Source organism: Coturnix japonica, chromosome 27, assembly GCF_054131305.1.
Source record: "Coturnix japonica strain WE chromosome 27, WE-NBRP24, whole genome shotgun sequence".
Taxonomy (NCBI): Eukaryota; Metazoa; Chordata; class Aves; order Galliformes; family Phasianidae; genus Coturnix; species Coturnix japonica.
Window position 1 is genome coordinate 7787094 of NC_140689.1, and position 26970 is coordinate 7814063.

General features: G+C 41.7%; 2 protein-coding genes and 1 long non-coding RNA gene across 3 annotated transcripts; all 3 read right to left on the reverse strand.

Moving 5' to 3' along the window:
- Positions 1-75: 75 nt before the first annotated feature.
- Positions 76-11771, reverse strand: LOC146756487 (kinesin-like protein KIF20B). Its single transcript, XM_085524489.1, has 10 exons — positions 11332-11771; positions 10426-10695; positions 9522-9788; positions 8626-8892; positions 6594-6861; positions 6037-6098; positions 5714-5833; positions 4308-4503; positions 668-1867; positions 76-227 (listed from the first exon to the last, which is right to left on the reverse strand). The coding sequence occupies exons 4-9, from the start codon at positions 8656-8658 to the stop codon at positions 1506-1508; spliced, it is 1041 nt and encodes a 346-aa protein (XP_085380615.1). The 5' UTR covers positions 8659-8892; positions 9522-9788; positions 10426-10695; positions 11332-11771; the 3' UTR covers positions 76-227; positions 668-1505.
- An 817-nt stretch (positions 11772-12588) lies between these two features.
- On the reverse strand, positions 12589-14287 carry LOC146756488 (uncharacterized). The gene is made up of 3 exons (XR_014937529.1): positions 14016-14287; positions 13058-13320; positions 12589-12847 (listed from the first exon to the last, which is right to left on the reverse strand). It is a non-coding gene; the product is annotated as an uncharacterized LOC146756488 (long non-coding RNA).
- Positions 14288-21840: 7553 nt separating this feature from the next.
- On the reverse strand, positions 21841-26870 carry LOC146756489 (obscurin-like protein 1). Its single transcript, XM_085524493.1, has 3 exons — positions 26452-26870; positions 25487-25754; positions 21841-22310 (listed from the first exon to the last, which is right to left on the reverse strand). The coding sequence occupies exons 2-3, from the start codon at positions 25644-25646 to the stop codon at positions 21862-21864; spliced, it is 609 nt and encodes a 202-aa protein (XP_085380619.1). The 5' UTR covers positions 25647-25754; positions 26452-26870; the 3' UTR covers positions 21841-21861.
- Positions 26871-26970: the final 100 nt, after the last annotated feature.

Sequence of the window (26970 nt, forward strand, 5' to 3'; positions counted from 1 at the left end):
CTATTTCTCTTCAAGTAAATAGCATTCTTCTTCCCAGTTATCAGCGTTTTTTCACAAGACTTAGGTTTTAGGCTTTGGAGTTACAAACCTCGCTTTGTACTTGCTGAATTTGTTTCTCGGCATCAGAATGTTTGTCTTTTAGATCTGCATACTCTTCTTCTTTCCTCTGCAAATCTTTTTTCAAATTCAGTACAAGGGCAGAACTCTCAGAAAGAATATTTTCTAGCCTTATGTTAAAAATAAAGAGACAAAGAACATTACTGTTACACATCTCATGGAAACAGCAATTACAGCTTAATCCATGCCCTGCCTGTTGGTTTCTATTTGTAAATAGACTCTTAAATCTATCTAGACCAGTGACAAGATTTAAACAATTACTTTTGAATTTCAGCTTGCTTCTCATAATCAGATGCTGAAGCAATAAATTATTCAGATGCTATTCTGAGGGATGGACAACAAAACCACCAGAAATCCCCATATTATTCTTTATTTCCTTGCACACTCCTGTTTTCCCTTGGAACTCAAGTAGCATACCAAAGCATCCTAAAGTAGTAGTTTGGCCATTGATAAGCATGCAGATGCATTAAGTCGAAGGGATGTTCCCATTAACTATTTTTAACTCTAGTTCATTCTCAAAGGGCTCTAAGTTAACTCAGTGGTTACTTACGATTCTATACGTTGCACTTTCTCCATTTCACTCTTTTCCTTTTCCCGAAGAGAGTGTTTCATCTGCTCCAAGCTGTTTTTAAGCTGCATAACTTCTTGAATCAGATTTGCTTCTTTGCTACTTAACTCTTCAAACTTTTTGTCTGCATTTGCAGACTTCTCCTGCAGAGTTGCTGTAACTGTCTCTAGATTAACAATAATAGATTCTTTTTCTTTAAGTAATTCATTGAGTTTTGACACATTGTCTTCAATTGTCTTGGAAGCCTCCAGGCGATATTCAAGCTCTCTTATTTTTACCTCACAGTTGGCAACTTCCTCCTGAAGTTTTGCAATCACTCTCTGATCTTCTGCAGTCTTTTCTTCAAACTCCTGAGTTTTCTTTTCTATTTGCTCATGTAACTGATTCACAAGATCTTCTTCCTGACTAGTGTGAGTTGTAATCTCACATAGCTTCATTACAAGTTGACGATTATGATTTTCAGCATTATTCAGTCCCGCCTTTAGGTTTTCATTGTCTTGAAGCAGTGCTTTGATGTGCTGACTTTTTTGTGAGGAAACATCAACAATACTTCTGCATACTTCCCAAATCCTTTCAAGACTATAGTTAAAGGAGAGGTCCTGCACAAGATCTGAGATGGAAGAAGTCTGTGACTGAATGCATGCAGAACTAATTTGAGATGTCCCTGTCTCATCTTTTTCAGAGTCTGAGGAATCCTTTACACTGACAAAGTCAGTACCGATGGCGTGAAACTCTAAGTGACATTTGTATAATTCATCTAATTTGGTCCGCATTTCTTTTACTTGTGACACTTTATCAATTATACATTCTTTGGCAACTTCTATGTTGTTAGTTGGGCATTTTTGTCTTCTAGTGTCATATTTATAGATTTCTGTTCATCCAGTTCAGAAGCAATTTCCCGATAGTCAGCTTGACCCTGCAGAATTTGTTCACGGAGGGCATCAGCTGTTTCTTCAGAAAAAGAAAGCTCAATACGCAGGCTTGTTACCTGCTTACTGAAATCTTCTTTTTTATTTTTTTCTCTTCTGCATTGTTCTTCAAGCACAGTTAAATGATGTTCCAAGATTTCAGTTCTTTCCCTCAGTGCTAGTACTTCCTTTCGGTACGCGGAGCACTTTTGTTTCATGTGTTCAATTTTCTTTTGCTCTACAGTGTTCTTTTTCTTTCTCTCATTTACAACTACTGTAAAACAAACAAACAAACAAACCAAAAAAAAAAGGGAAAAGGAATGTAGCTCAGATTGATTAAAATCATTATTACATAGCAGTTCACAACACCAAGTAGCAACTTCTAAGTGAAACACTGTCGTAATATGCAAGCTATGCCCTCACATCACATAGTATTTGATACTAGTGAAGGAATTAAAGTCCTCTGAACACGTAATCAGGTGCCTCAGATTTCTATACAGAATTAACAGCAAAAGGTTTTCAGTCTGTAAGATCACTTTTACCATGGCACTACTCAAACCTTCCACTCCACACCAGTAGAAAATCTAATTAGATTTAAGAAACATGGGAACGAGATAGATAATTCACAGCTATATTCTTTCTATCTTCCCTGCTTCAGCAATCCCTATAAGGCAGCCAGGAATCACTCCATCTACATCTAAATGGTAGATAAACAGTTCTCTAAGAAATTTCATTCCAACTCACAGTCCTCTTACTTTCAAAAGAAAGATAAAACCCTGGACAAGTTGATCACTTAAGTGTTGATATCTGTCTCTCTTATTCAGTTGATCTCTAAACAAAATATGAGGATTCCTACTTCTGTCCACACTTACTCTTTTGCATATGAAGTTCACTCGTAAAGTTGTACAAATTTGCAGATTCAAGTTTCCATAAATATTCCATTAGCTTGGGGCTGTTTTTTTCTTTAACTGGTGAGCAATTAGCTAAAATCACATGCATTTTCTTTCTATCAAAAGCGACTTCTGCTGTATTTCATCATTGCTTTAGAATCCAGTTATGTCCATTCCATAATATGCATACTTTAAGTATTAAAAAAAATAAATATAAGTCAAGACTTACTAGGGATTGGGTCACCACAACAATATATTCAATGGTGATTCTTGTACAGTCCTTTTATTACTACAATGCAGAATTTTATAGTGCCCACGTGCAGCCTGCATTACATACAGATTCACATGTACTGCATGGAAACAGCCTCTTAACTCATCTAAGGAGTTTTATATACAGCCCTCAACTGATTTAAAAGTCATACTGAAGAAACAGCAGTGGCATATTCCACCCCAAACCAGGTTTTGGTTTTGATTGCTGCTCCCAGCAACACTAGTGAGGGGAATATGATTTATAAGTAATCTAAACACTTTATGCTGAAAACAACAAGCAAGCACTAAAGCAAGATAAATAAGACTAGGGAGAAGATTTGTAATGTTCAGTCTAGAAGCTCCTTACACAGGAAGTAGGGAAAAAGCATTATTACAGAGCATAGGAAACAAGACCTAAAAGCTCAGAGAATGGTGTAAAGACCCTGAACTTTAAGCTGAGATAACCTAGCATCTCCTAAAACACTTTTGCTCGTGCTACTTATATAACTAATTCTACAAAAGAACCAGCACAACATACCTGTGCTCATTGTTCTACTGTGTATATTTAACACAGCTAAAGAATATATATTAAGAGTTTTTTGAAATTGGACGCTATTAATACTCACAAATAGAAGAAAATTTTAACATGATTGAATACTCAGTACTTCTTAACCGAAAACTTCATGCTGACATTGTGACTATCAGCTACCCATTTTAATTCCTATGTGGAGCATTGCTGTCATTAATTTTTAAATGAGAGCTTTGGTCATATGATTAGAACAAACCCACTACTATTTGGAGTATGGAGGAGTCCACATCCCTCCCTCAGTCTCTGGTAAGATGCTTATATGTGATGCCATTCAGTGGTCACATTAGGATTCAATATTTATGCCAAATAAAGGCAGCAGGGACAAATCATCCAAGAACAGCATCTCATCCAAAGAAGGCCTTGACTTTCTCCCTTGCACATATTTTGCAAGAGGAATACAAGAAAGGAAGGGACTACAGCTAAGTTTTAGATTTTCCCTTCTACATTGTATATGCCTTCCGTAATTCTAGGAACACTGATGCTCAGCTGTGCCCAGAAGTGAAGTTAAATGCATCAGAGCTTATCCAAACCATTTTGCTCAAATATTGCCCATGAGCGAGCAATTAGCAGGTCGTCAACAATTTTGATAGTTGCTTCAGGAAAAACAAAACAAACAAACAAACAAAAGCACTTGAGCAGCTAATGCTACTCAGAAGATCAGCAACAGCAGTTGAAACAATCCTAAAGAAACTGCTTTAAAACTATTACCAAATCTGCAAGTTCATCAACAGATGAGGAAAAAGCAGCAAAAAAGTAAAAAAATAGTGCAAAAAACTTTTATTCTTAAGCATTCAAAAATGAACAGCATAGGACCTTCTGAAAAAGGGATATTTACATAACAGTTACTTCTATTTACAGTTTAACACAGTGGCTTTTCTCCTTATACCATAAGGTAACGTGCTTCACAGCCTTTTGTTTCCTATCCGGAATAGGAAGCAATTTATTGTTTTGGAAGACACCCTGTTCAACGATGGAAGAAACTGTACCTTTCTTTGGAGGTGGCTCTTCCACAGTAGGCTTATCTTCATCATTACTGCGCTTTCTTCCCACTTCCAACTCAGTTTTCTCTTGTTTCAGTGCTTTAACTGAAAGCACTGAAAATTGGCTGCTTTCAGTTCCTTTATTAGTGTTCTCTTCTGCCGGTTCTGCTTTAATGGTAGTTAAATGGTAGGTAGTCTTTTCCTGTATTGATATAAGATCAGTTACATTGAAGCTTAACAAAAGGAGCACTTAAGTCTCAGTAATCTTCTGTAGGCAAATATTTACACAAAACCATACAGCTAAAATATTTACCCGGTGACTCTATAGACATCAGTTACAAATTTCAATAGCAGACAGAACAAGTACACCTTCAGATAATGACAAGTGCAATACTCGGTAGAGTATACAAGGGAAAGCAAGAGCCTAGCAGGTTACAAAGTAAAAGACTTGCACACAATCAAGAGTTTACCAGTTTATCAAAGAATTTCCTGTTTCCAAGAAGTCAACAAAATTACAAACACGGTCAAAGAGCAAATGGTCAGCTCTCATACAAGTTCATCACATCACACTTCTGCTAAGCTGCTAAAATCACTTTCATCGTGACAGATAGAATCCAACCTTAAAGCTTAGTCAGCTCTGTCACGCATATTTTAGATTGTGTCCTTGACCACAAGTGAAGCTTCCTTACTTACAAGATGACGATTGTTAAGCCATGCTGGCACTGCCAAGGACTGATTATTCATCTTTAGTAGCTTATGAAAAGAAAAGCCTCAGAAGTGTTCAGGCCACACAATCTCACAGATAGAGTTGGAGCCTTGTTCTTGGAAGAAGTAATAGGTGAGGACATGACTACTCATCACAGTCAGCTTTAACACCATGGAAATACTAAGTTGCAGTGATGCAGACAGTCAAAGACTAAGAAGGGTCAAGTTGCTAAGCTTACAAGGTTAGAGATCTGAGTGACAGAATTAACTATAAATGTTACTTCAGGCTACCAAACATCAAAAAATGAACAAAAACCACCAGAAGTGGTATGCACACATACTTAATCAAGCTAGTCTTCACATATTCAGTAGCTCGCAGTACATTAGTCAGGATAAAGTTTTATGGACTGCATAGAACGTGGAGATATCCTGACCATTCATACTCGTACTTCCAACTCTACTCAACATACTTTTACTGTTGCTCTTCCTCTGATGTAGGAGTGTGAGGCAGGAGATAGTGGAACACACTGATATTTTTGTTGTTTGTGTTAACAACAACTACCTTCAGATAAATTTGAATTGTTTACAATTTCAAGCGAGTACCAGCTACATACAGAAAATCAGTTTTCCAAAATTGTGTTGATTACAAGCATAGAATTAGTGTTTTCCTTTTTTTGTATAAGGATACGGAGATGTGTAAAACTCACATAATCTTTTACTTTTTCTTCTAAATGAGATTTTAAGTCTTGTAGCTCTGTAATAATGTCATCTTTCTGCACCACGATGTCCATTAGCTCTCGAATCCTTTCATTTTGTGCATTCATTTTCTTGGAAATAAAAAATAAAAAAAATTCAGTCATCAGTTTCTAATGTAGTGTTAAGTAGCTGAATTACACAATGCATTAAAGGCAAATTCAGTTAAGCTAAGCTCGGTAAGAAATCTATTAATGGAGCCTACTGGAATAGCATTTTAAGCTACCACAAGTTGGTATTAAAACAATTTTACACAACATCTTCTTGATAAAGTTACCTCAGTTGCTTCTTTAAGTTGCTCAACAGACTCATCCAATTTAATCACCTGCATTTCAAAGTCTGTAACACACAGAAAAGGTTGTATTACATAAGTAGCCAATAGATAGTTTATTAAGTAATCAATTTTTCCAGATATTCTAACGTTTAGGTAGCTTTTGAACAGATTAATTAATTTGCATGTGGTCTTCACTTATTGGGAGTGATTCAAAAGTTTTCTATATTTCTTGGAACGAAAACATTGCATCAACAAGACATAAAGAAGAGTAGAGATTACAATATAAAAGTAAAAATCAAGATATAGACATTTAACCCCATACTTACAAAAGCGTAAAGCTGCTAGTTGCAGTTTAAAGGAGGGGGGGAAAAAAAGAAAAGAAATAACCAAAAACCGTGGAATTGCTGAACCTGAATATACACAAGGAACAAACTATCACTTATCTACAGGCTATGGTTCCAAAGGTAGAACATCTCCTCTAATTCCTACTCAAACTGGTTATTTCTCTTTTAGATTAATGAACTATTTCTGTCTTCTACCTTTCACATCACATAACTCACCTCTGTTCTTCTGCATCAGCTCTTCTTCAGTTTTAAGTAGTTTGGTGTTTTTCTCTGTTAGCTCTTCTTTGGTCTCCATCAGTTCAAAGTTAGTTTTCTCCAGATGCTTTTCAAACCAGCCAATATCTTCCTTCGGGTCCTCCAGGGATACAATGGAACTATGTGCTGCCTCAGCTTGCTCTTTAATATCCATGACATCATAATGCACAGAATCAAGAATGCCCTCAGGATCAACACAGGTGTCAGGCACTATGCTATGTTCTCCACCCTGAAACGTAATTTATAATCAGTTAAAACTGGTGAATAGCTGACTACATAATAGCTGTTATTTCTACACATAGTCTGGATAGCCACTATGAAGACAGCCATACAAGAAGTTTTTAATTTCAGCTTCAAAACCCACCTCACAAATTCACATACAACATGACAGTGATTCGTATGGGGGGAAGATAAGTGGCATTCTAGTAACAGCTAATATATTTTATAGTATTTGATGACCACGCTCCCTTTTTTTTTTTTTTTTTTTTTTTTTAAATATTACCCCAGATTGATCTCCTTCAAATTTAACGTACAAGTTTGGACTCCCCTTTTCTTTGTATACAGCGTAAATTTTCATTTTGTGTTGCAGAAACAAGGAAAATGCCCAAATTCCCAAAGCTTTCTGAAACTGTTCTTAAGGCTCAGCAACTATTCCTGCTAGATGAAGAATAGATGTATCTTGCTCATCATACAGCAACACAGCATGCACTTCTTTGTAAACAGCCTTGTGTTTCTATAAGATGTGCCCATAACATTTAAATAGTAAAAAGGAAAATATTTAAGAAAAAAAAAAAGAAAAATATTGAAGAAAAAAAAAAAGAAAAATACCAGGGTGTCATGGTTTAATAATTTTGTAATTTTGCTATCAGTATTCCACATCATAACATCATATAAAGCATGAACAATGTTACTGCTCCCGAACACTTGCAGTATATTGATGATATTGTCGTGTGGGGCCATACAGCAGCAGAGATTTTCAAGAAAAGAAAACAGATAATCCAAATTCTTTTGCAAGCTGGTTTTGCCATTAAGCGCAGCAAGGTGAAGGGGTCTGCCCAGGAAATCCAGTTCTTAGGTGTAAAATGGCAAGATGGGCATCGACACATCCCAGCAGATGTGACTGACAAAATCACTGCTATGTCTCCTCCCACCAACAAGACAGAGACCCAATCTTTTCTGGGAGTAGTGGGCTTTTGGAGAATGCATGTCCCAAACTACAGCCACATAGTGAGCCCCCTCTATCAGGTAACACGGAAGAAGAATAATTTCTCATGGGGTCCTGAGCAGCAGCAGGCTTTTGAGCAGGTAAAACAAGAGATAGCCCGTGCCATGGCCTTGGGGCCAGTACGGACGGGACAGGATGTGAAGAACATCCTCTACACTGCTGCTGGAGAGAAAGGTCCCACTTGGAGTTTGTGGCAAAGAGCTTCAGGAGAAACCCAAGGCCAACCCCCGGGACTTTGGAGTCGAGCATATAAAGGGTCTGAGGAGTGCTACACTCCAACTGAGAAGGAGATCTTAGCTGTGTATGAGGGGGTTTGGGCTGCTTCTGAAGTAGTTGGGACAGAGGTTCAGCTCCTTCTAGCACCTCACTTGCCTGTGGCCCCCCTGTCATGGACACAGGTAGATTTTTGTTTAAACCGTGACAACTACCCAGAATGCAGCATAAGGGAATTTTTGCCTAGAACTCTGGAGGACTATTTGTAACTCAGAAAGGTCAGAGATAGAAAGTTCACACTGATTTCTGGGTCACCAGCCTCACCGTACATCAGCATTTTTGGTTTTTAAATGATACATAAAGTTCTCAATGGCACTGCTCTAGTCGGTAGCTCTTTCCCTTTCCGTGCAGCTTGCTCTGTGCATGGCTTGTGAACCGCTATTCAGGCCAGACAGCTGCAGCCCCAAAGACCTGCCATAAATGTACAAATTCTACCAGGATAATGTCTTGGTAGTGGAGAAACAGGATGCGCAGTCATATGGCTCTCACACATACCTTGTACAACCAGCTTGGCTCTGGACTGGGCATCACCAATGTCACAGGTGTACACGTCACTGTCACTTTTCTCCAGATTTTTTATGCACAGCTGCAGGTCTTGTCCTTTCTGTGCCCTCTTGTATTTCCTGCCAGGCCTGAGCTCAGCAATGCCTTTCCTCCATATGACGAAGGATGCGGCTTTCTCGCTCTGACATGTAAAAAGTGCACTTCCACTTTCTTCAATTTTCACATCTGAAAGTTCCTTGATAAAGTAATTAGGTTTTTCTGGAAGGAAAAAAAAAAGGATGTGGGTGTAGGACAAAGGGATTTGTTACCCCAACAAGTCCCAAGCATACAGAGGTGTCTTGAATCTCCTTTGCCCTCATTTCAGAATATCACATAGAGATGCAAAGAGTCTAAGAAGACCACAGAGTCCACCCATTTACATAGGTTTGATAATTCCAGTAGATATCTGGAAAGTTCAATACCATTATACATGCGCTGGTAGGATCTCATCTGATCAACTGCATATAGTTTTGATTACACATATTCAATATAGACTAATTCAGATTGCCATCTTTTCTTGGCTCACTAACAACCAAGATCATAGAACCATAGAATGATCACAGAATCATATAGTGGCCTGAGAAGAAAAGGACCTCAAAGAGCATCTAGTTTTAAACCCCCTGTCAAGGGGCCACCAACCACTAGACCAGGCTGCCCAGATCCACATCACACTGGAGAATCATTCGGTTTCCAGATTATTTTAAGGAAAAGATTTTAATCCATCATATTTTCTGAAAACTAAGAATTGATCCTGCTCAAGGAAAGAGAAGAGAAAAACATCACCCACAGGCTGCAGATATTTACCTCGACTTCTCTACATGCCATCCCCAGTGTGCTTTTCAACTCACCTTGCACAGTGACCCTGGCTTTTGTTATGGAGTCCTCTGTCTCACAGGGGTACTCCCCACTGTCCTTGGCAGTAGAGTCATGGATGATCAGAATGGCCCCAGTTCCCTCCTGCTGCAAGTCGTACTTATGGCTTTTTCAGATTGCTTTGCCATCCTTGTACCACCTGATGTTCAAATCCGGTTTTGACAGCTCACAGCTCAGGCTGATGTCCTGTCCTGCTGCTGCTGTCTTATCCTCCAGCTGTTTTGAAACCTCAGTAGGTTTTCCTGGAAGAAAACATTGCTTTTTGAGTAACATACAGTTAGGGTAGGATGCCTCTCTCAAAATACATGCATCTACATGCTGGAGATAAGTTAGAGAGGCACTTGCAACAGACGCCATCCTACAGCCAGCAGTAATCTGCAAAGTACAGACAATAGAATTCCAGGCAGCATTTATTCTCTCTTAAATCTACCCAATTGAGGATGATGAACCATGTCTGAAAACTGCCTCTTTCTTCTCTCCACTCATCACACTGGGAGCCTCGGATGATGCTCTCAGATGCACATGTTCTAGATAGGAATTTGTTGTACAGCTAGATGATGTGAAGGCCATCCCTTCAGCTTATACTTAGAGGATATTTGCTCCCACAGTTCCCTCAACAGAGCATTCCTGATTTACTGTTAATGGAACAAGCTGTAGTGAGATGCCCATTTCCAACACTACCCCAGTGCTTTGGGTAGTTCTCACATTTGTGTAAAATGTTTCCTCCTTTTACTTATTTTTAAGAGAAATTCTCAGTGCTTCAAGGTTCAAGTAGAAGGTTGCTATTCACTTTAACCATATTATGAGTTAGCTCTCATGACAATCTTATCAGAAGACAGTTGAAGGAATCAGACCCCAGAATCTCTCCCATCTCATTACCTTTCACAGACAGAGAGGCTTTGGAGGTTAGACCACGGGCAGTAAAAACGACTTCCCCAGCGTCAGTAGGAGTCACACTTTTGATAAGGAGAGTATATTTCCGACTCACGTTAGAAGCTTTAAATTGCCCACCACTTTCCACTCTGCTTCCATTCAGTGTCCACTTGAACTCATCAATGCTTTCATGGGACGGAATGCATTCAAAAGTACAATCTTCTCCCTCCTGGATTTCAGTGTTTTTCAGCCGTTTGGTAATGCCACTATTCAGCTCTGGAAGGTAAGAGATAGGTTAGTATGAGGTTTATATGGAGAAAAGGCATTTGTGACTGACATGAGTAGCAGTACTGGTGTTTTAACTCAGGATTTGCAGAACATGGCTGCATTCCTTACTGATGTATTCTCTAAGACATTCTCCACTCAGAATTACCAGAAAGCTATAAAAAAAAAAAAGAGACGTGAATCTCTTGTCTTTGCTCTGGAAGAACTACAATTAGAGCAGCTCAGTCCATGGAGCAGAATGAAGATTCAATGAGCTACAGAGGGAACAACCTAACAGAGAGGACAACTCTAGGATGCTGCGTGAGAAAAAGGGTTTTGCCTATGACAAGAAATTAAATGTTTCTATTAGCTAATTTGTTACCATCCTACCCCTACTGGTGTTCAAACCATTTCTCCATTTTAGGGATGTTTAGAAAGGAAATATTTCCAGGACATTCTTGATGTGTTTGGTGATTTTCATGGTAAAATGAGATACATTTACATCAAAAGCAATGGGAATTTTCCAGACATCACTGTGCTAAATTGCAGTAATACACTTCTATTGTAGAAACTATTAAGGCTCGTGGGGGAATAGGTGTAAGACACTGAATGTGCTTTCAGCACTCCTTTACTTTCCACAGTACTTACCCTGAATGCCGACCTTTGATTTGGCAACATCACGGACAATATCACAGGTATAGAAACCTGCATCTGACTTCTCAAAGTCATGGATAAGGGGACATAGGGTCTTCCCAGACTGTACCAGCTCATACTTGTTGCCAGAAGTGAGCACAACACCGTCCTTCTTCCACACTGGTTTGACCTTCTCTTTAGAGACTTCGCATTCCAATTTAATCACACCCCGCTCCTCACCAAAAACATCATCCAAGGACTTCATGAAGACAGCAGGCTTCTCTGCAATTAAAAGGGCAAAACAGAACAATGTGATACAGAAGTTGAGACATTTCCAGTTGCTTTCAGATTTTTAAAGAGGGATAAATAAATCTTTACCAGCACTGACGACACCAATATAGAACCTAAAGCGGTTTCATGTCTGTTGACTGAATGCACTTTATGTAATTCTGAACTAATCAGTAGGAGAATACAGGGAACAGGAGGGACAGCCTGCATTGCCTTGGGTGGGACTGATATCATATGCAGTAATTGGGATGCAGCTCTTCTAAAGCTGGAGAGCTGGCACTGCCCTCACATGGAGCAGAGCTCATACAGCAGGCCACAGGATTAAGAGGATAAGCTGCTGAACACTTTTGATTTTCCTGTTTTATTGACTCCTTTTATCTATCTTCTATTTCACACATCAGATGTTTATACTGGGGAAAAAACTTCCACCAAATGCAAAAGAAAGGAGAAAGAGGAAATCCTTCAAACTCTGAGCGCATAGAGTAAAAGAGCTTAATTGCTGGGGAGAGCAGATTAGAATCACAGTACCCTTAGAATTGGAAGAGACCCTTAAAGGCCATCTAGCCCAGCTCCCCTGCAATAAAAAGGGACATTCACAGCTAGATCAGGTTGCTCACAGCCTGGTCATTAGTCATCCCAGAGGCAAAACACACACTGAATGATCTCTCCCTGCAGTCATAAATCCTTGGAGACAACAGCATTGACACTGCATGGCACTGAAGCAGTAAAAGAAACTGCTCTTGTAACTCTCCTTGTGCTAAAGAAAATGATGATAAAAAGCAATGGAATGCTTTGGCAGGACACCAAAACCATCCTCCTTCCTTGATATCTGCTGCAATGGAACCTTCCACTGGAAGAAAGCCTCTGATGACTTGTCACCCCATAGAGGTCAGCTTTAGAAGCAGGATTGCTGCACAATAGAATGAACTGGAGCTCTTTAGCATCTCTTACATCCAGGAGGGGTGTGATCAGACCCACCTATCACCTTCAGGCGCGCTTTTTGACACCTTGTCTGACTTCACTGTCACTGTGCCAGCATCCTCAGGCTTAACCTGCTTCATTGTCAGTGTGCAGCAATTGCCAACGTTCTTGATGTCATTGTAATTGTTGGTGTAAAGGAGGTTGCCATTCAGGAACCATTCCACGTCCTCGTCATCATGGGACAGCTCGCAGGAGAAGACAGCAGAGCTCTCTTCTTCAATTTCTACATCCTGCAGGTGCTTCGTTACTTCTACATTGCGGGCTGTGGGGAAACAAGGTGAACTGTTACCACTGTTACTATAAATCATACTGGGATGTGGCAGAATTGTTGGACTAGATGATCTTTGTGTAATCTTCTCAGTGAAGATTATACATTTATAAAGTTAGCAGGAGAGAACGGCAGAAATCAACCCCAAGAAGAGAAATCTGAGGTGAAATAGGACATGGAAGAGGCCACCCTCCCTGCTCATACCTTCAGCTGTCAGCGTGGCCTCTCTGCAATTCCTGCCTTGCACTTGTACACACCAGCATCATCGGGCTTCAGCTTCAGAATCTGGAGCTCTGCTGAATGCTTATCCCTCTTGATCTTGTACTTCTCAGAGGGCTTGATGAGTGTGTGGCCTTTGAACCATTTAACAACCTTTGGAGAAGGCCTGAAGTCACAGGACAGGATGACAGAATGACGTTCCAAAGCTGTCTTGTCCTCCAACTTCCTGGTGATTTCTATATGGTAATCTGCAAAGCAGGGGTGGAAGAGAAGAAAGGATGAGGACAATTGGAAGAAGAGGAAAGTCTCTTGCGTGTATTCCATTCCAATTAATGTCAAGTTCACAATGGTTCTTTGAACGACTCTAAAGATAAAACAAACGATTGTCTATAGGGAATGCCATTGACTACATTTCTATAAAGTAATACTGTATATTATCTACCAAATGCAAGGTCCAGCTCTTGTTCTGTGCTTATTAAATTGCTCCAAATTGTTGAGGCTTTTATTCAAATAAGAGTGAGTTGAAAATATAACAAATACTTCAGGATGTGAATGGAGACTCTTATGCTGGGGACAACAGCAGATAAAAAGCCTGCAAGTTTCTTTCAGATGAAATCAATGACAAACTGCATCAAATTTAGGTGCTACCAAACTTAACCTTGTCTAGTTCAGAAATACAATTAATTTCACCTGATTTGACTTCTTTGGTATAGCCAAGGACAAAACCTCAGCTCTGTAGATCTGAATAGTAAGCACATCACAGCTATTCAAACAGATCTTTTACTGAGATGCAGCTGTCTCATTTAGTGTCCAACGACTTTGAACTGGAAATGGAGCAGACCCTCCAGACACACACAAAATATTTCAAAGACCCCAGTGAAGGAAGGCTGTACGTTAATTAATTCTTCATCTTCATGATGTAAACCAAGCCAGGATATGTTACCTCTGACAAGCAGATTGGCTGTGGATTTTGATTTGCCAATTGAGAACTGAATGGTGCTTGTCATATCAGTGGTGGTTTTCGGTATGATCAGCTGGTGGATGGTGCCTTCTTGCTGCATAATCAAGTTTCTGCCAGCCTGTAAGACTTCCCCACGTAGGAATACCACTTGGGAGGTTTCACAGAAGGAATGGATATCTCGCATTCAAATTTGGCTTTTTCAGGCTCAGTCACATAGTCATCACACAGCTCCTTTACTAGATTAATGGATTGCTCTTTAAGAAGGATGGAACAAGAGAAAGCAGAGATTTAGAAGGAATGTAAAAAACCCTTACATTATCACCCTACTTAGTCACGTCAGCATTACTGCACATGAACACTACACCTATCAGCTCAGAATGCCTTGAAACATCATTAAAAAATAATAGAAAGAAAAGAATGTTGTTAAGAAGTCAGTCAATAAGATTGACAACCTGAAAAGAGCCCAGATCTTCTGATTCCCAGTCCAACATCTAAATCAAACCATGACCTTCCCATCCCAATATCAAACTCCTCGCATTACGAAATGGAAAAGAGGTTCAATGAAACACGGACATTGACAATTACTTTGGTTAAATACAGCAACTTAGCTCTGAACAACAAGTTTTCTCCTAGTAAAGGTCTCTGTAGCTCAAATGTAATGACTCTACTTAGGAGAAATTCATTTTCCAGGAAGTTCTTGCCCTTATAATTGTAACAGTGGTAAAGCTGGGGACTGAACTCTTAAGTAGTGTGCTAATTCAAATGTCTCCCTTTTCTTTGTAACACTTAACATCATATATATACCCTAACATTGTATATATTAAAAAAAAAAACAAAACCCTGTGTTCTTTTCAAACAGCAAGAGAAAATGAAGAAAAAGTCAAGCTATGTTTTTTATCCCTCAACGTTCAAACACAAATCTGAAGTCTAAACATAGAAAATCAACCTCCTAAGAAAATAATCTGTTTTACTTAGCAAAAGTAAATTCCAAAAGAGAAGCTGGATATTTTGTGGGCAGAAAGGTAGGTAGGTAGGAGTTTTTATTTCTGTGAAAGGTCCTGGTGGTGTTTAACTTCCTTGACATTAAAGCAAAGGATGTTAGCTCGTTTATAATATAAGATAATTTAATCAAAATCGTCATCAGAAGCATAATTACCTTTCACTGTAAGATGGACACAAGGTTCACGAGATTCTGCCTTTTCTGCTACAGATTTTATTTCTGCTGCATCTTTGACTTGGACACGTGTGTAAGTCAGTGAGTAGCTCTTTCCTGAAGCAGAGAACCACAGAGTCACTAAGGCTGGAAAAGACCACTAAGGTCATCTAGTCCAACCACCAGCTCATCCCTACCAAACTGTGCTCTTGAGAGCAAACCCACAACTACACTTGGCTTCCTTGAGCAAAGAGCTCTGAGGCACATGGCCAGGCTGAGCATCATCCATCTGGTTTCACAGCATCACTGCCTGTTCTCTCATGTCAATGAAACCACCCATTCCCCCACGTCCACATCCCCACCAAAGTGTAATCTAAACATGGCTTCTACAAGGACTGACCAAATGTGGCCGTCGTCACCTTCAAAGTACCTGATACAGAAGGATCACACTCACTGTCAGACAAAACCTCTCTGGAGAGGAGAACTGACTGCCCTGTTCACCCCCACTTTGGAAAGAACTGCACTCATTTCCTACCTGCTCCTGGCAGTGTGGGATGGTGGGATAGCATCACACTTCCCACACTAAGCATCCCACCATGTCACTTGTTCCACCCTAACCTCAGTCCCAAAACAAAAGGGGAACTCCCTTCTGAACCCTCTTCACTTCATTTCAGATGTCTTAAATGCTTGATCTCCAACCCACCCCCCACTCAGGAGAAAGATCCCCCTCTTACACCCTACCATCTTGCTGCATTCTGATGTTGTCATCAGCCTTCAGCTTGTTGTCATCTTTGTACCACTGGCTCTGAACCTCATCGTGTGAAATCTCACAGACAAAAGATGCACTCCCATATTCATTCACTTCCACATCTTCCAGTGGTTTAACAATCTTGATATCTCCAGCTGTGAAACACTAGAGATATATTTGTCAGGGTATTTCCAGAACTGAGTGCAGCATCTTTTCCTTACACATATTTGCATAGAAAATAAGTAGGATTATGTTTTATTCTAAACCATCATCCATTCCTGAGTCATTTCTCTCTTCAACACAGTCAATGCATTATTGCCCTTGAACTTAAAGATAGACTTACTAGCTACAATGGAGCTCCCTGCAAACAGTTTTCATGGAAACCAGAATCTCATTTATTCTAAAACCTTTCAAGCAAAATTAAGGGTAGAAAAACAATAGAACTGACTGAATCTTTAAGGTCATTTAGTTCCAGTACCCCTGCTATAGGCAGGGACACCTCCCTCCAGACCAACTCTTCTCCTCAGGGTCAAGGCTTCTCTCAAATCATTCTCCTCTAAGCCTGTGCCTGTGCTTGGGATTGCCCTGACCCAGGTGCAGGGCCTTGTACTTGGCCACACTCAAGTTCATGAGGCTGCCAAGGGCCCACCTCTCCAGCCTGTCCAGGTCCCTCTGAGTAGCATCCCTTCCCTCTAGCACATCAACAGCACCGCTCAGCTTGGTGTCATCTGCAAACTTGCTGAGGGTTCATTTGATTCCACTGTCCATGTTGCCTACAAAAATGTTAAATAACACTGGTCCCAACACCACCCTCCACCTGGACACTGAGCTATTGACTGCAGCTCTCTGAGTGTGACCATCCAGACAGTTCCCTATCCTGCAACTGGTCCATCCATCAAAACCATTTTTCTCCAGTTTGGTGACCAGGATGTCATGCAGGACGGGATCAAATGCTCTGCACAAGTCCAAGTAGATGATGTCAGTTGCTCTCCCATTATCCACTGATGCTGTTACTCCATCATGAAAGGCCACCAAGTTTGTCAGGCATGGCTTGACCTTGAGGAAGCCATATTGGTTACCACCATCACCTCATCTTTATTTTCCAAACTATGCCAAGGAGAACTAGACAGAACTCTACAGTGTCGTGTCACTACAAACCTGTCTGAATCATTGGCTTCTCTGCATGCTCATCACTAGTCTCTCCTTAGCTTGTGTGCCCACAATGTATGGGGAATGTCAGCCACAAATCTTACCTAGGGGACGTCTTTGCTTCAAAATCCCTTGAACATCACACAATCCTTTTTAACTGTCCAGGTCTGCACTTATTTATGTCAGAATCAGACCATATTTCTGTGCTGCTATTTCCCTTTCCTTCTGAAGGGCCTGGATACAACTTGGATTAACCTCAGGAGCAGAGTTCCTGCATAAAACAGCCAGTACTGAAACAGCAACCCAACCTGGTTGCAGACTGAGAGAGAAAATGAGAGTTCACCACCTGTGAATAATGAGACTTCTCTTATTTCCCTGGGAAGTAATGCCCACTTTTTTACTTTGACAGAGCTCCTTCCCATCCTAGAAGGGAAAATATCAAGTCAAATCTACATTAGTCCTTCCATCTCTGCACTGAGTAAAGGCAGCCTTCAGATCTATGCTTAATTCACCCAATTCCCTAGAATTAATGGAACTGTGCTTACTGGCACATATGCTGAAGCTTAAGCACAGTGCAGTGTTTTCAACATGTAGGAATGGCTATAGAACATGCATAAATTCTGGCTGACCTATGACAGCTTAAAGCACTGCAGAGGACTGTTAACAAGCCCGTTTGGACATCACCTTGAATAAATGACGTTATCCCCAAGTAAGGGAAGGAACAGCTGAGCACCGGGGAGGTACACAAAGTGCCAGAGCAAATTCTCACACTGTCAGGTGCAAAGAAAACTGAGATTTCACCCTAAAACCCAGTTCACAACAAGGCTACAAAATCCTGGCTGAGAATTTCTGAATGCTCACCAGTTGTTTCCAGCTCGAAGGTCATCTTCTGGCCAGCAGCCTCGCAGATGTATTCTCCAGCATCTTTCTTCTCCAGCTGCTCCACAACCAGACGCCGTGTTTTGCCCACACATTCCATTCTGAACTTTCTGGAGGAGGCAAGCAGTCTTCCATCCTCGTACCATTTTACTTCGCTTGGATCCTGTGCTACTTCACAGCTGAGGGAGGCACTTGCTGCCAGGGCAGCACTCACCTCTTTCTGCACCTTCTCCTGGTTTATAAACACAGGTTTTGGCTCTGAGGGAAGAAAAGAAAAACAGAAGGACTGAAATGAGACCATCTTGCAGGTTTTTATGTACAGGTTGGAACAGGTTTAGGTTACCACTTGGGCCCAAACTAATAGCCTTCACTAGAGAATATCAGCTCTTCTGTTGAAACAAAGTGTCAAATCTAGGCAAGAAAGAACCTAGGAACTGAAGGAACCAAGAGGGTCCTTGAACACCAGTCCCATGGTTGCAAGTCACTATGCAAACATATTGAACCCAAAAGAACATCTGACCTGCAGGCAACCAAAACCTGAGTTCCTTTTACTTAAGACCCACTGTGAAACATCAAAACACATAAACATGTGATAGTCAAACCACTGGCTGCCTTTTCATGACCCAGAACAGTACTCCTGGCTTCCTGAACAGACTCCTCATGGCCTCTACCATTGCCACAACTGTGACTGTCAAAGGCACAAAGGAAATATGCTCACCAACGCAGTCCTTTGTTCTTTGTGTGTGATTTGCAGATATCTATCTTACTTTGAGCTCTGGGAATAGTCAGCTCTACCAGGTCTCTTACTGTGAGTAGCAGACTCACCTATCCAGAAGCAGCCTCCAACATAAAGGCATAGTAAAAAGGCAGTGTACTACTAGGAGAAGTTCCTGCTTCTCCTGCCACGAAAGGCTGCACGTAGAACATGCACTCCAGCCTCACTGCACATACTTATCTTAGTCAAATGTTTAGGTGAACAAGAATTACAGTTTGGGATCTCAGGCACTGGAGAGATTTGAATAATATCTTGAATATTGCTTCCATTGTACATATATCAGTAATTATTATTCTACAGACAGACTGAAACAGGTCTTTGTGCCATACTAAAACCAAATACTTGCTACAAACCCAGGCAATCAAGTCTAGGGGAAAAACCTCAGCACAGACTACTGCACCTGGATCACTGTATAATGGAAACTAGATTTTACTTTACTGTTCTCTGCTGTATTTCAGACAACACCTGTCTTACCTGTGACATGAATCTTGAAGGTGAGTTTCTGGCCAGCAGCCTCGCAGCTGTACTCCCCTGCATCTTTCTTCTCCACCTGGCTCACCACCAGCCGACGCTGTTTGCCCTCTGACTCAGCCTTGAACTTCTTGCTCGAGGTGATCAGTTTCCCCTCCTTGTACCACTTCACCTCCGTCTTCTCCTGGGCCACCTCGCAGCTCAGCGTGGCATTTTCTGTTGGTGCAGCCTTCACCTCCTTCTGCACCTTCTCCTTGTTGATAAAAACATCTTCTGCTTCTGGAATTGAAGGCAAACGGGCACATTTAAGACACGAATCTTTTCTACACAGCCTTCCACAAATGCCCAAATTAGTCTTTGGACTGTACCGTTGAGGACAGCTTTCCCACTCACATTTCCTGACAGTGCTATGAACTGAATGCCAACATCTGAACTATATCAATTGCTAGTGAAGAACTTCCTCCCTGCCAGACCAAAACAGCTTAGATAGCCCTAAACTTGTTTTCATTTCCACCAGTATCATGTTCCAAAATCTTCAAAAATTAAAAAACACCCCTTTCCCCACTGTCCAGCAGCACACCAGCATACGCAGTCATTGAAAAGTCTGTTTCATACAAGGGGACAGGCATTAAATTGTCCAAACAAGCTGACAGCTGTAAGTTGCTTTGCCAGCAAAAGCCAGGTGAGAGTCAAGGTTAAATTCTGTTTGTGATTAAGTCATAGTGAGGAAATGTATTTTTCTCACCTATTTATTTCTGAAAACAGTTCTAATATCTCCTGAGTTTTCATAGGCAGTAATAAAATGGTTTCCCCTATGGAATCATAGAACGGTTTGGGTATAGAAGGAAGCTTTAAAGATCATCCAGTCCAACCTCTTGCCGTGGTCAGGGACATCATTCACTAAATGAGGCTGCCCAGGGTCCCCATCCAGCCTGGCCTTGGACACTCCAATGATGAGTCACCCACAACCTTCACTGGACAATCTGTTCCAGTGTATCACCACCCTCATCATAAAGAACTTTTCTCATGTCCAAACTGAGTCTACCTTCTTCACTTTTGAAACCATTGCCCCTTCTTATGTTGCTATAGACCCTGGTAAAAAGCCTTTTTCCACTTTCTTATCAGACTCTCCTAATAAATAGAATGCCTGTCCTCCTCCATTTCTGGAAAGAAAAGCACCAGCTTGAAGCCTTTCTATTTTTAAGCATTTCTTTTGTACCTGCTATAGAGAAGAAAACAAAAGAAAATACAGGAAAACCTTTTTAGTTGCAGGTTTCTTTAATTTAATAGAAACCACCAATGCCGCCGTCTAGCATTGTGACCAAATGCTGTCTCTAAGACTATTTAGGAAGAAGCATTTGCAGGGGTGTGCTTGTGCCCTGAAGATATCTTTCATATTCTTTAATTTCCCCTGAAATTATTGACTTCTCATTTTGCTATCATTGCATCTACTTGAGATGCCCAGGGAAATTCCCCAATTATTTCCAGCCTGTCTTAAGCTGAGGCTACCCAAGTCCTCTGCGTTCATAGCTTCAGAAGGCAAACAGAAAGTACACGAATTAAACAGAATTTAAGCACCGTCTACATCACTGAATGCTGGGGTTGAATGTGTCAAACCACTTAACCTTCCCTTCCTTCTTTGTTGGGGGCTTCAGTACAGTCGAAACAATTTCTCTCACCTGTGAAATGAATCTTGAAGGTGAGTTTCTGGCCAGCAGCCTCGCAGCTGTACTCCCCTGCATCTTTCTTCTCCACCTGGCTCACCACCAGCTGACGCTGTTTGCCCTCTGACTCCACCTTGAACATCTTGCTCGAGGTGATCAGTTTCCCCTCCTTGTACCACTTCACCTCCGTCTTCTCCTGGGCCACCTCGCAGCTCAGCGTGGCGTTTTGAGTGAGTACAGCCTTCACCTCCTTTTGTACCTTGTCCTTGTTTGTAAACAGGTCTTCTTTCTCGGCAGGGACATCACAACAGTCACACCGTTTTGCTGTAGTCTGCTGCAGAGCTAACTCCAGTTCCCCGTTTTCACTATACCTGCCCTTCACAGGGAGCATCATGATACCTCATTAAGACAGGAAAATACTTTCCCCTCTATCTTGCCTTGGGAAATGATAGGCATATCATTTCATATCATATCATATCACATCATATCACAAAGCTAAACATTTCGCAGTCTGATAGCAGATTTGGACATGAGATTTAGAACACCTGCATGCACTGCTGAACCTCCTCCCTTCTCTTTTTTTCTTCTCATGTCTCTCTACATTTCCAGTAAATCAGAAGGGAATGGCCCTCTAGAACAGCTTGCCCAAAGAGACTGTGGATGCTCCATCCCTGCAGGCATTCAAGGCCAGGCTCGATGTGGTTCTGGGCAGCCTGGGCTGCTGCTTGGCAACCCTGCACATAGGAAGAAGGGGGTTGGAACTGGATGAGCACTGTGGGGCTTTGCAACCCAGGCCATTTATGAGTCTGATTAGTGGCATTTTCCACCTAATTGTGTCATTCAAATTTTGTAACCAGATCTCTTCAAACACCTCCCCTTTTCTCACTCCTTGCATGCCTGGTGTGCTCTTGCACTGTAACCCTGCAGACACCAGCTGACTACAAGAGCTGCACAAGTTACCCTCCTTGCCTATGGTTTGTTGCAGTAATTCATTCCTGGATGGAAAAGCACATGTAGAATAGTGTTGCTATGACACTAGATGACAAAGAAAGTCCTATAGCCAAAATGTTTTGCACCAGAGAGGCTGTCAGTTGATCCTCCCAATGCAAGACACACAAAATGAAGCGTTCCTTTATCTCTGGGATTCCAAGCATTTTCTCACCTCTGACTTTCACTTGGAATGTTGCTTTGTCATCTTTTGTTTCACAGCTGTAGCTCCCTTGGTCTTTCAGGGTCACATTTTTGACCATGAGCTTGAGGTGCGTCCCCTGGGAGATGATGGTTGTCCTCTGGTCCTGCTTCACCTCTGTTTGATCTTTCTTCCATACGGCAGCTCCGCTTGCAGCTGACACCTCACACACCAGCTCCAGGTCTTCAGAAGGACTGACTGATATTTCTGGAGTCATTTTGGGCTTCTTGACAAAATTAATGGCTCCATCTGAAGAAAAAAAGAGAAAGTGGTTTACATCCTGACTCAGGCTTATTCAGCACAGCATGAAGATACAGTTAGAACTGATTGTAATGTCTCTGCTCATTACATTTGGGTGATCGAGTTTCACCTCTGGAGGTACTCACATACAAACATCTGCTTGATTCTCCTGTGGAAGGAAAGAGTAAGTTCTATGCAGACAGTTCTTATTTCTTCTAATCAATTCTGTATTCTGCACATGTTCTTCTGAAGCTAAAATGAAGGCAGCTAAGTAACGTGTTTGCAATACATGAACAAACCTATTCAACACCTTGTCTCTAAGCTAACAAGCAGCGTTTGATGAGCACATCAGTATTTCATGCCCTTCATTCCATCCACACAGAAACCTGCCTGAGGAGCAAGCTGATGGCTGTCAGCTACAGGCAGACCTAGCTTAGTATTGCAGTTCTTAGAGCAACAACTGTTGCTTTCAGTCACTGAATATACCAAGGCCAATTGCTATGACAGGCACATTTATGGCATCAGTGAACAAATAATGCGTTAAAAATTGTAATAGACAGGAGCCATCTATTCTTTTAAAACTAGGTGACCAAAGAAGAACAGTCCCTCTAGAGTCAAGCTGTTAAGAACTAACAGCATCAATCAATATCACATAGATAGATTACTTCCCTGCCCTAAGACCATCTTGTGACCATTTGGTGCTTCTAATTAAGCCCACTTGATGGCATTTTGTCTGAGCCATGTGACATTTTGTGATAGGAGTTACTGCCAGTGTTCCCTTAACCCAACACCAAAGTAGGAGGTATCCATTCTCAGGGAATCATGCAGGCTTCCTCTGTATCTGATGCTCAGAGACAGCCCCAGAACTTTTTAAATCTTAGCTTAGCTCTCATCCAATAATGTTCATCAAACAGTGCAACTTGTCCTTTGGGGATGCCTTTGTTCTGCATCCACCAGTTCCAACGGAGTCTTCTTGGCTTGTTTTAGATCAGTTTGTCAACAGGTAAAGCCAGGGTCTTTGAATTACAAAGTGAAATTGCAGAATGCATGATTCTCAACCAAACAGAACGGGAGATGGGATGCAGGGTGAATACCTGAGCCAACACCACCTGCAAGCAATCCTTCAATATCTTAGGAATCTCTAGCCATCCCAAATCCAGTGTTGTGCTTGATCTATCATCTCTGCTGAGTTTTTAGCTAGCTGATGGTGAGCATCATGGTGGTGATGGGTGAGCAGTTGGACTAGAGGGTCTTAATCAACCTTAAGGATCCTGTGATCAGAGGAACGTGAATGTGCTGTTAAAGGTCACAAGAGCTGCACTGCAGCATGAGCATACACAGCGAAAGGCTTTCAGTAGAGCTTCAGTTCATAAATGAGGACTGGGTTATGGAAAATAAACCAGAAAACAGATCTTAACGCCAGGTTCTGTGAATGCAGCCAGCTGAATTTCACAGATATTGAATTTCAATGACAATTTCTTGTGTTATTCTACCCTCCAGCTCCACCCTGAACAGGAACATGTCAGTGACAAGCATTACTCCTCCAGGCTTGACCTGACAGTGCTCTACTTGTACTATGAGCTAATGCCAGGAAGGGCAGGAAAAGAGTTTCATCCACGTGCCTTCTCCTTCCTTAGTAAAACCAGTGTGAAACTGCAGCCACGTCAGGCTGAAGGAGACGTCTCAGATGTCCTGCCTGGATGCAGGAGGTCACGTGTCAGAGGATGTCTGGCACGTCAAGTCTCATGGCAGTGCAGTGCATGACAAACTGCAACAACACTTTCCTGTGGGCTCCTTTGGGCACGAGGCCCAGCGGGTGACACACCTCTGGCTGCAGCTCTTCAGAGCCTCCCAGCAGCCACGTGATGCCCATGGGAGAGACACAGCTGACCCGCACAGCAGATGATTTACCAGCTAGCTCTGGTTTACAGCAAGAGAAGATACAAGTGGCGATGCTGAATGGTGAAATACTGCGAGTGTGTGGCAGGGGTATAAGATTGGTGAGCCTGAGGATGTTCAAAGTCAGGCTGGACAGGGCTCAGAGCACCTGATGGAGCTGCGGTGCCCCTGTTCATTGCGGGCGGAGTCCAACTAGCTGACCCTTAAGGGTCTCTTCCCTATCTATGAGATACACGAAAGCTGATTCTGCAGTAACCAAGCTACCAACAGCAGTTGTTTGTCTTACAGCTTGCCAACACAGGTTTTAAAATAACAGCATTGATTACTCTTTTGATAGTCACATTACAATGCAAAGCACATGGAAACATCCATCAGCGAATTCAATTAATTCTGGGGGCAGACCTGCCAGTATGAAATATTATGCTAACATGACAAAGAGAAGAAAAGCAAAATTAAGACTAGCTGACAAGCCTTGGCAGGAATTCTGCTCTCCATCAATTTAGTCCCATTATTCAATTCTGTTTGGAGCTGTCTCCATGTCTCTCTGGAGTTTGTTCTTTGAGAAGAAGCAATTAAGTAAGCTCTCCAATACCAAAGTGCATACACTACTCTAGGGCTTTGTTGTTTCTCCATGGATCAACAAGGGTGACAAGCCAGCAGAATATGATGAAGAGCCTCATGCATACTCAGTGGAAAAAAAAAAAAGGCAATTGTTGCTGGGAAGAAGGTGCATTTGCATTTGTGTCATCTGCAGAGGGTACTGCAGAAATGGAAAGTCTTCCACTGGAGCAAACAAAGGGCTCTCATTTATTGCAATCAAGGCCCAGCGTGTGGATCTCAGAGATCAGACCTACACCCTGCAGCAAAACAGAGACCTGCGTGGGAAAGTTAAGTTTCTCTCTACATCTGTGCAAGAAAAAGCCCACCATGGAATGACAGCTAAGTAAACATCCCTGTGACTCTTCACAGGTCTCTTCTACATTTGGGATCACTGCTACAAAAAGAGCTGTTGACATCATCTCTCGTGGCCACCCTGAGAGAAGAACAGGAAGACTGGGATGCTCTTTTTCCTATCTTTCCCTTGATTTCCTCTGTATCTTAGGGACGAATCACAGCACAAAACACAGAAATCAAATGGCTCTACAAAGCAGATTGGCCAGTTCAAGTCAAAACAGCCACTGAAAACACCCCAGATGCTGTCTGACAACAGCTGGACTGTCGGGGAGTCAGGTGAATGCAGTCTGCTGGCCCTGGGCAGGAAGAGGACAGCCCAGACTGTCACATACCTTTCACTGAAAGCTGATAGAGCATTTTATCCCCCTCACAGATGCACTGATAACTTCCAGCATCATCCATGGAGACGCTGTGAATTTTCAGGGTGTGTTTCTTCCCCACGATGTGCAGTTCATGTTTTTCACTGGCCTTGAGCTCCTTCCCATCCTTCATCCACTCCACAGTAGCACCTGTGTCTGAAAGCTCAGCCTGCAGTTTGGCTTCCTCACGCAGCCGAGCGCAGATCTTTTCTACATCTTTGCTCTTATTGGTCTGCAGCACCTGTCAGGAGCAAAGGCCGCGTTATTTCAATTTATATCAGGCTAACGTGGTCAATATTTGCTGCAAGATCTCTGAAAAAGTATCACCTTCTGTTCCTGCACTCATCATTGTGTCAGTGCTGAGCAATTCAAGATGTTTCATTTGGTCTTCTTGCCGGATTTACTAAGTAAAAATCAACCAAACATCTCCTTCTACTGATTAATAATGCTCTAAACATGCTTCTGCAGAGGTTTCCACCCAATGACAAACAGCTCCTCCCATAATGAATCTTTATTTGTTCTATTTTGTCATGCAAAGCTGATTGATAGAGATATTATTGGAATGATTGCTCCCCTACTTCTAAACTATTCCAGTGCAATCAGAAAGGCTGTCTGAACCTGGAGCTGAAAGTACTGCTCTATGGTGATGCAGTGGTAAACCTGGTGACTGAAGGCACTGGCCAGTAGCTGTGAACTGCAGACATTCATCAGCTGGCATGAAGCAATCTGGTTCAGATACCAAGCAGCTGGGTAGACTGGCTTACCCTACACTCAGTGCTATCATGTTTAGGTCATTACCAGAACTCACATCAGTCCATGGGATGCAATTTCAGGTATTTGGTACAGTCAGTGAATGCCTGCAGCCCCACTTCTAATCATCAGATCACAGCAACTATGCCTTGACTGTAAGAGGAAAGGAGAAGGATCAAAGCAAATACCTCTCACTCTCATCTTGCTGCTGAAACCAACATTTTTGGCAACAAATTTCACTTCTGCTCCATCATCGTTCTTGGTGACGTTCTTTATGATTAGGCTGTGAGTAGTTTGGGTTCTCTTGATGATGCAGGTCTCGCTTTCCTGTAAAACTTTACCACTGAGGTACCAAGTGCCGCAACACATTGTTGTAAGGTCAATAGTAAACATGGCATCCCCTCCAGGTACAGCTTCACCAGTTGTTAGGGGGGATTTCACAGCCAGGACTGGGTCTGAGGAAGAACAACATGTTTGTCTTAATGCTCTTTAGATGCAAGTCTGGTATCTCATTTAGAGATGGAAGATTAAATCATAGGGACATTTCTACTTCTCCCTTTGCATGAGTGCTGGAAGAAGCACTTCTATGCTTAAGATCTGTTACAGAAAGTTCTGCCTCTTGCACATGTGAGATATCAAAAGATAAGGATATTCATGTCTCTGTCACAGAAATAGAACTTTTATCACTTTAGTGGTAGCTGGAGGTT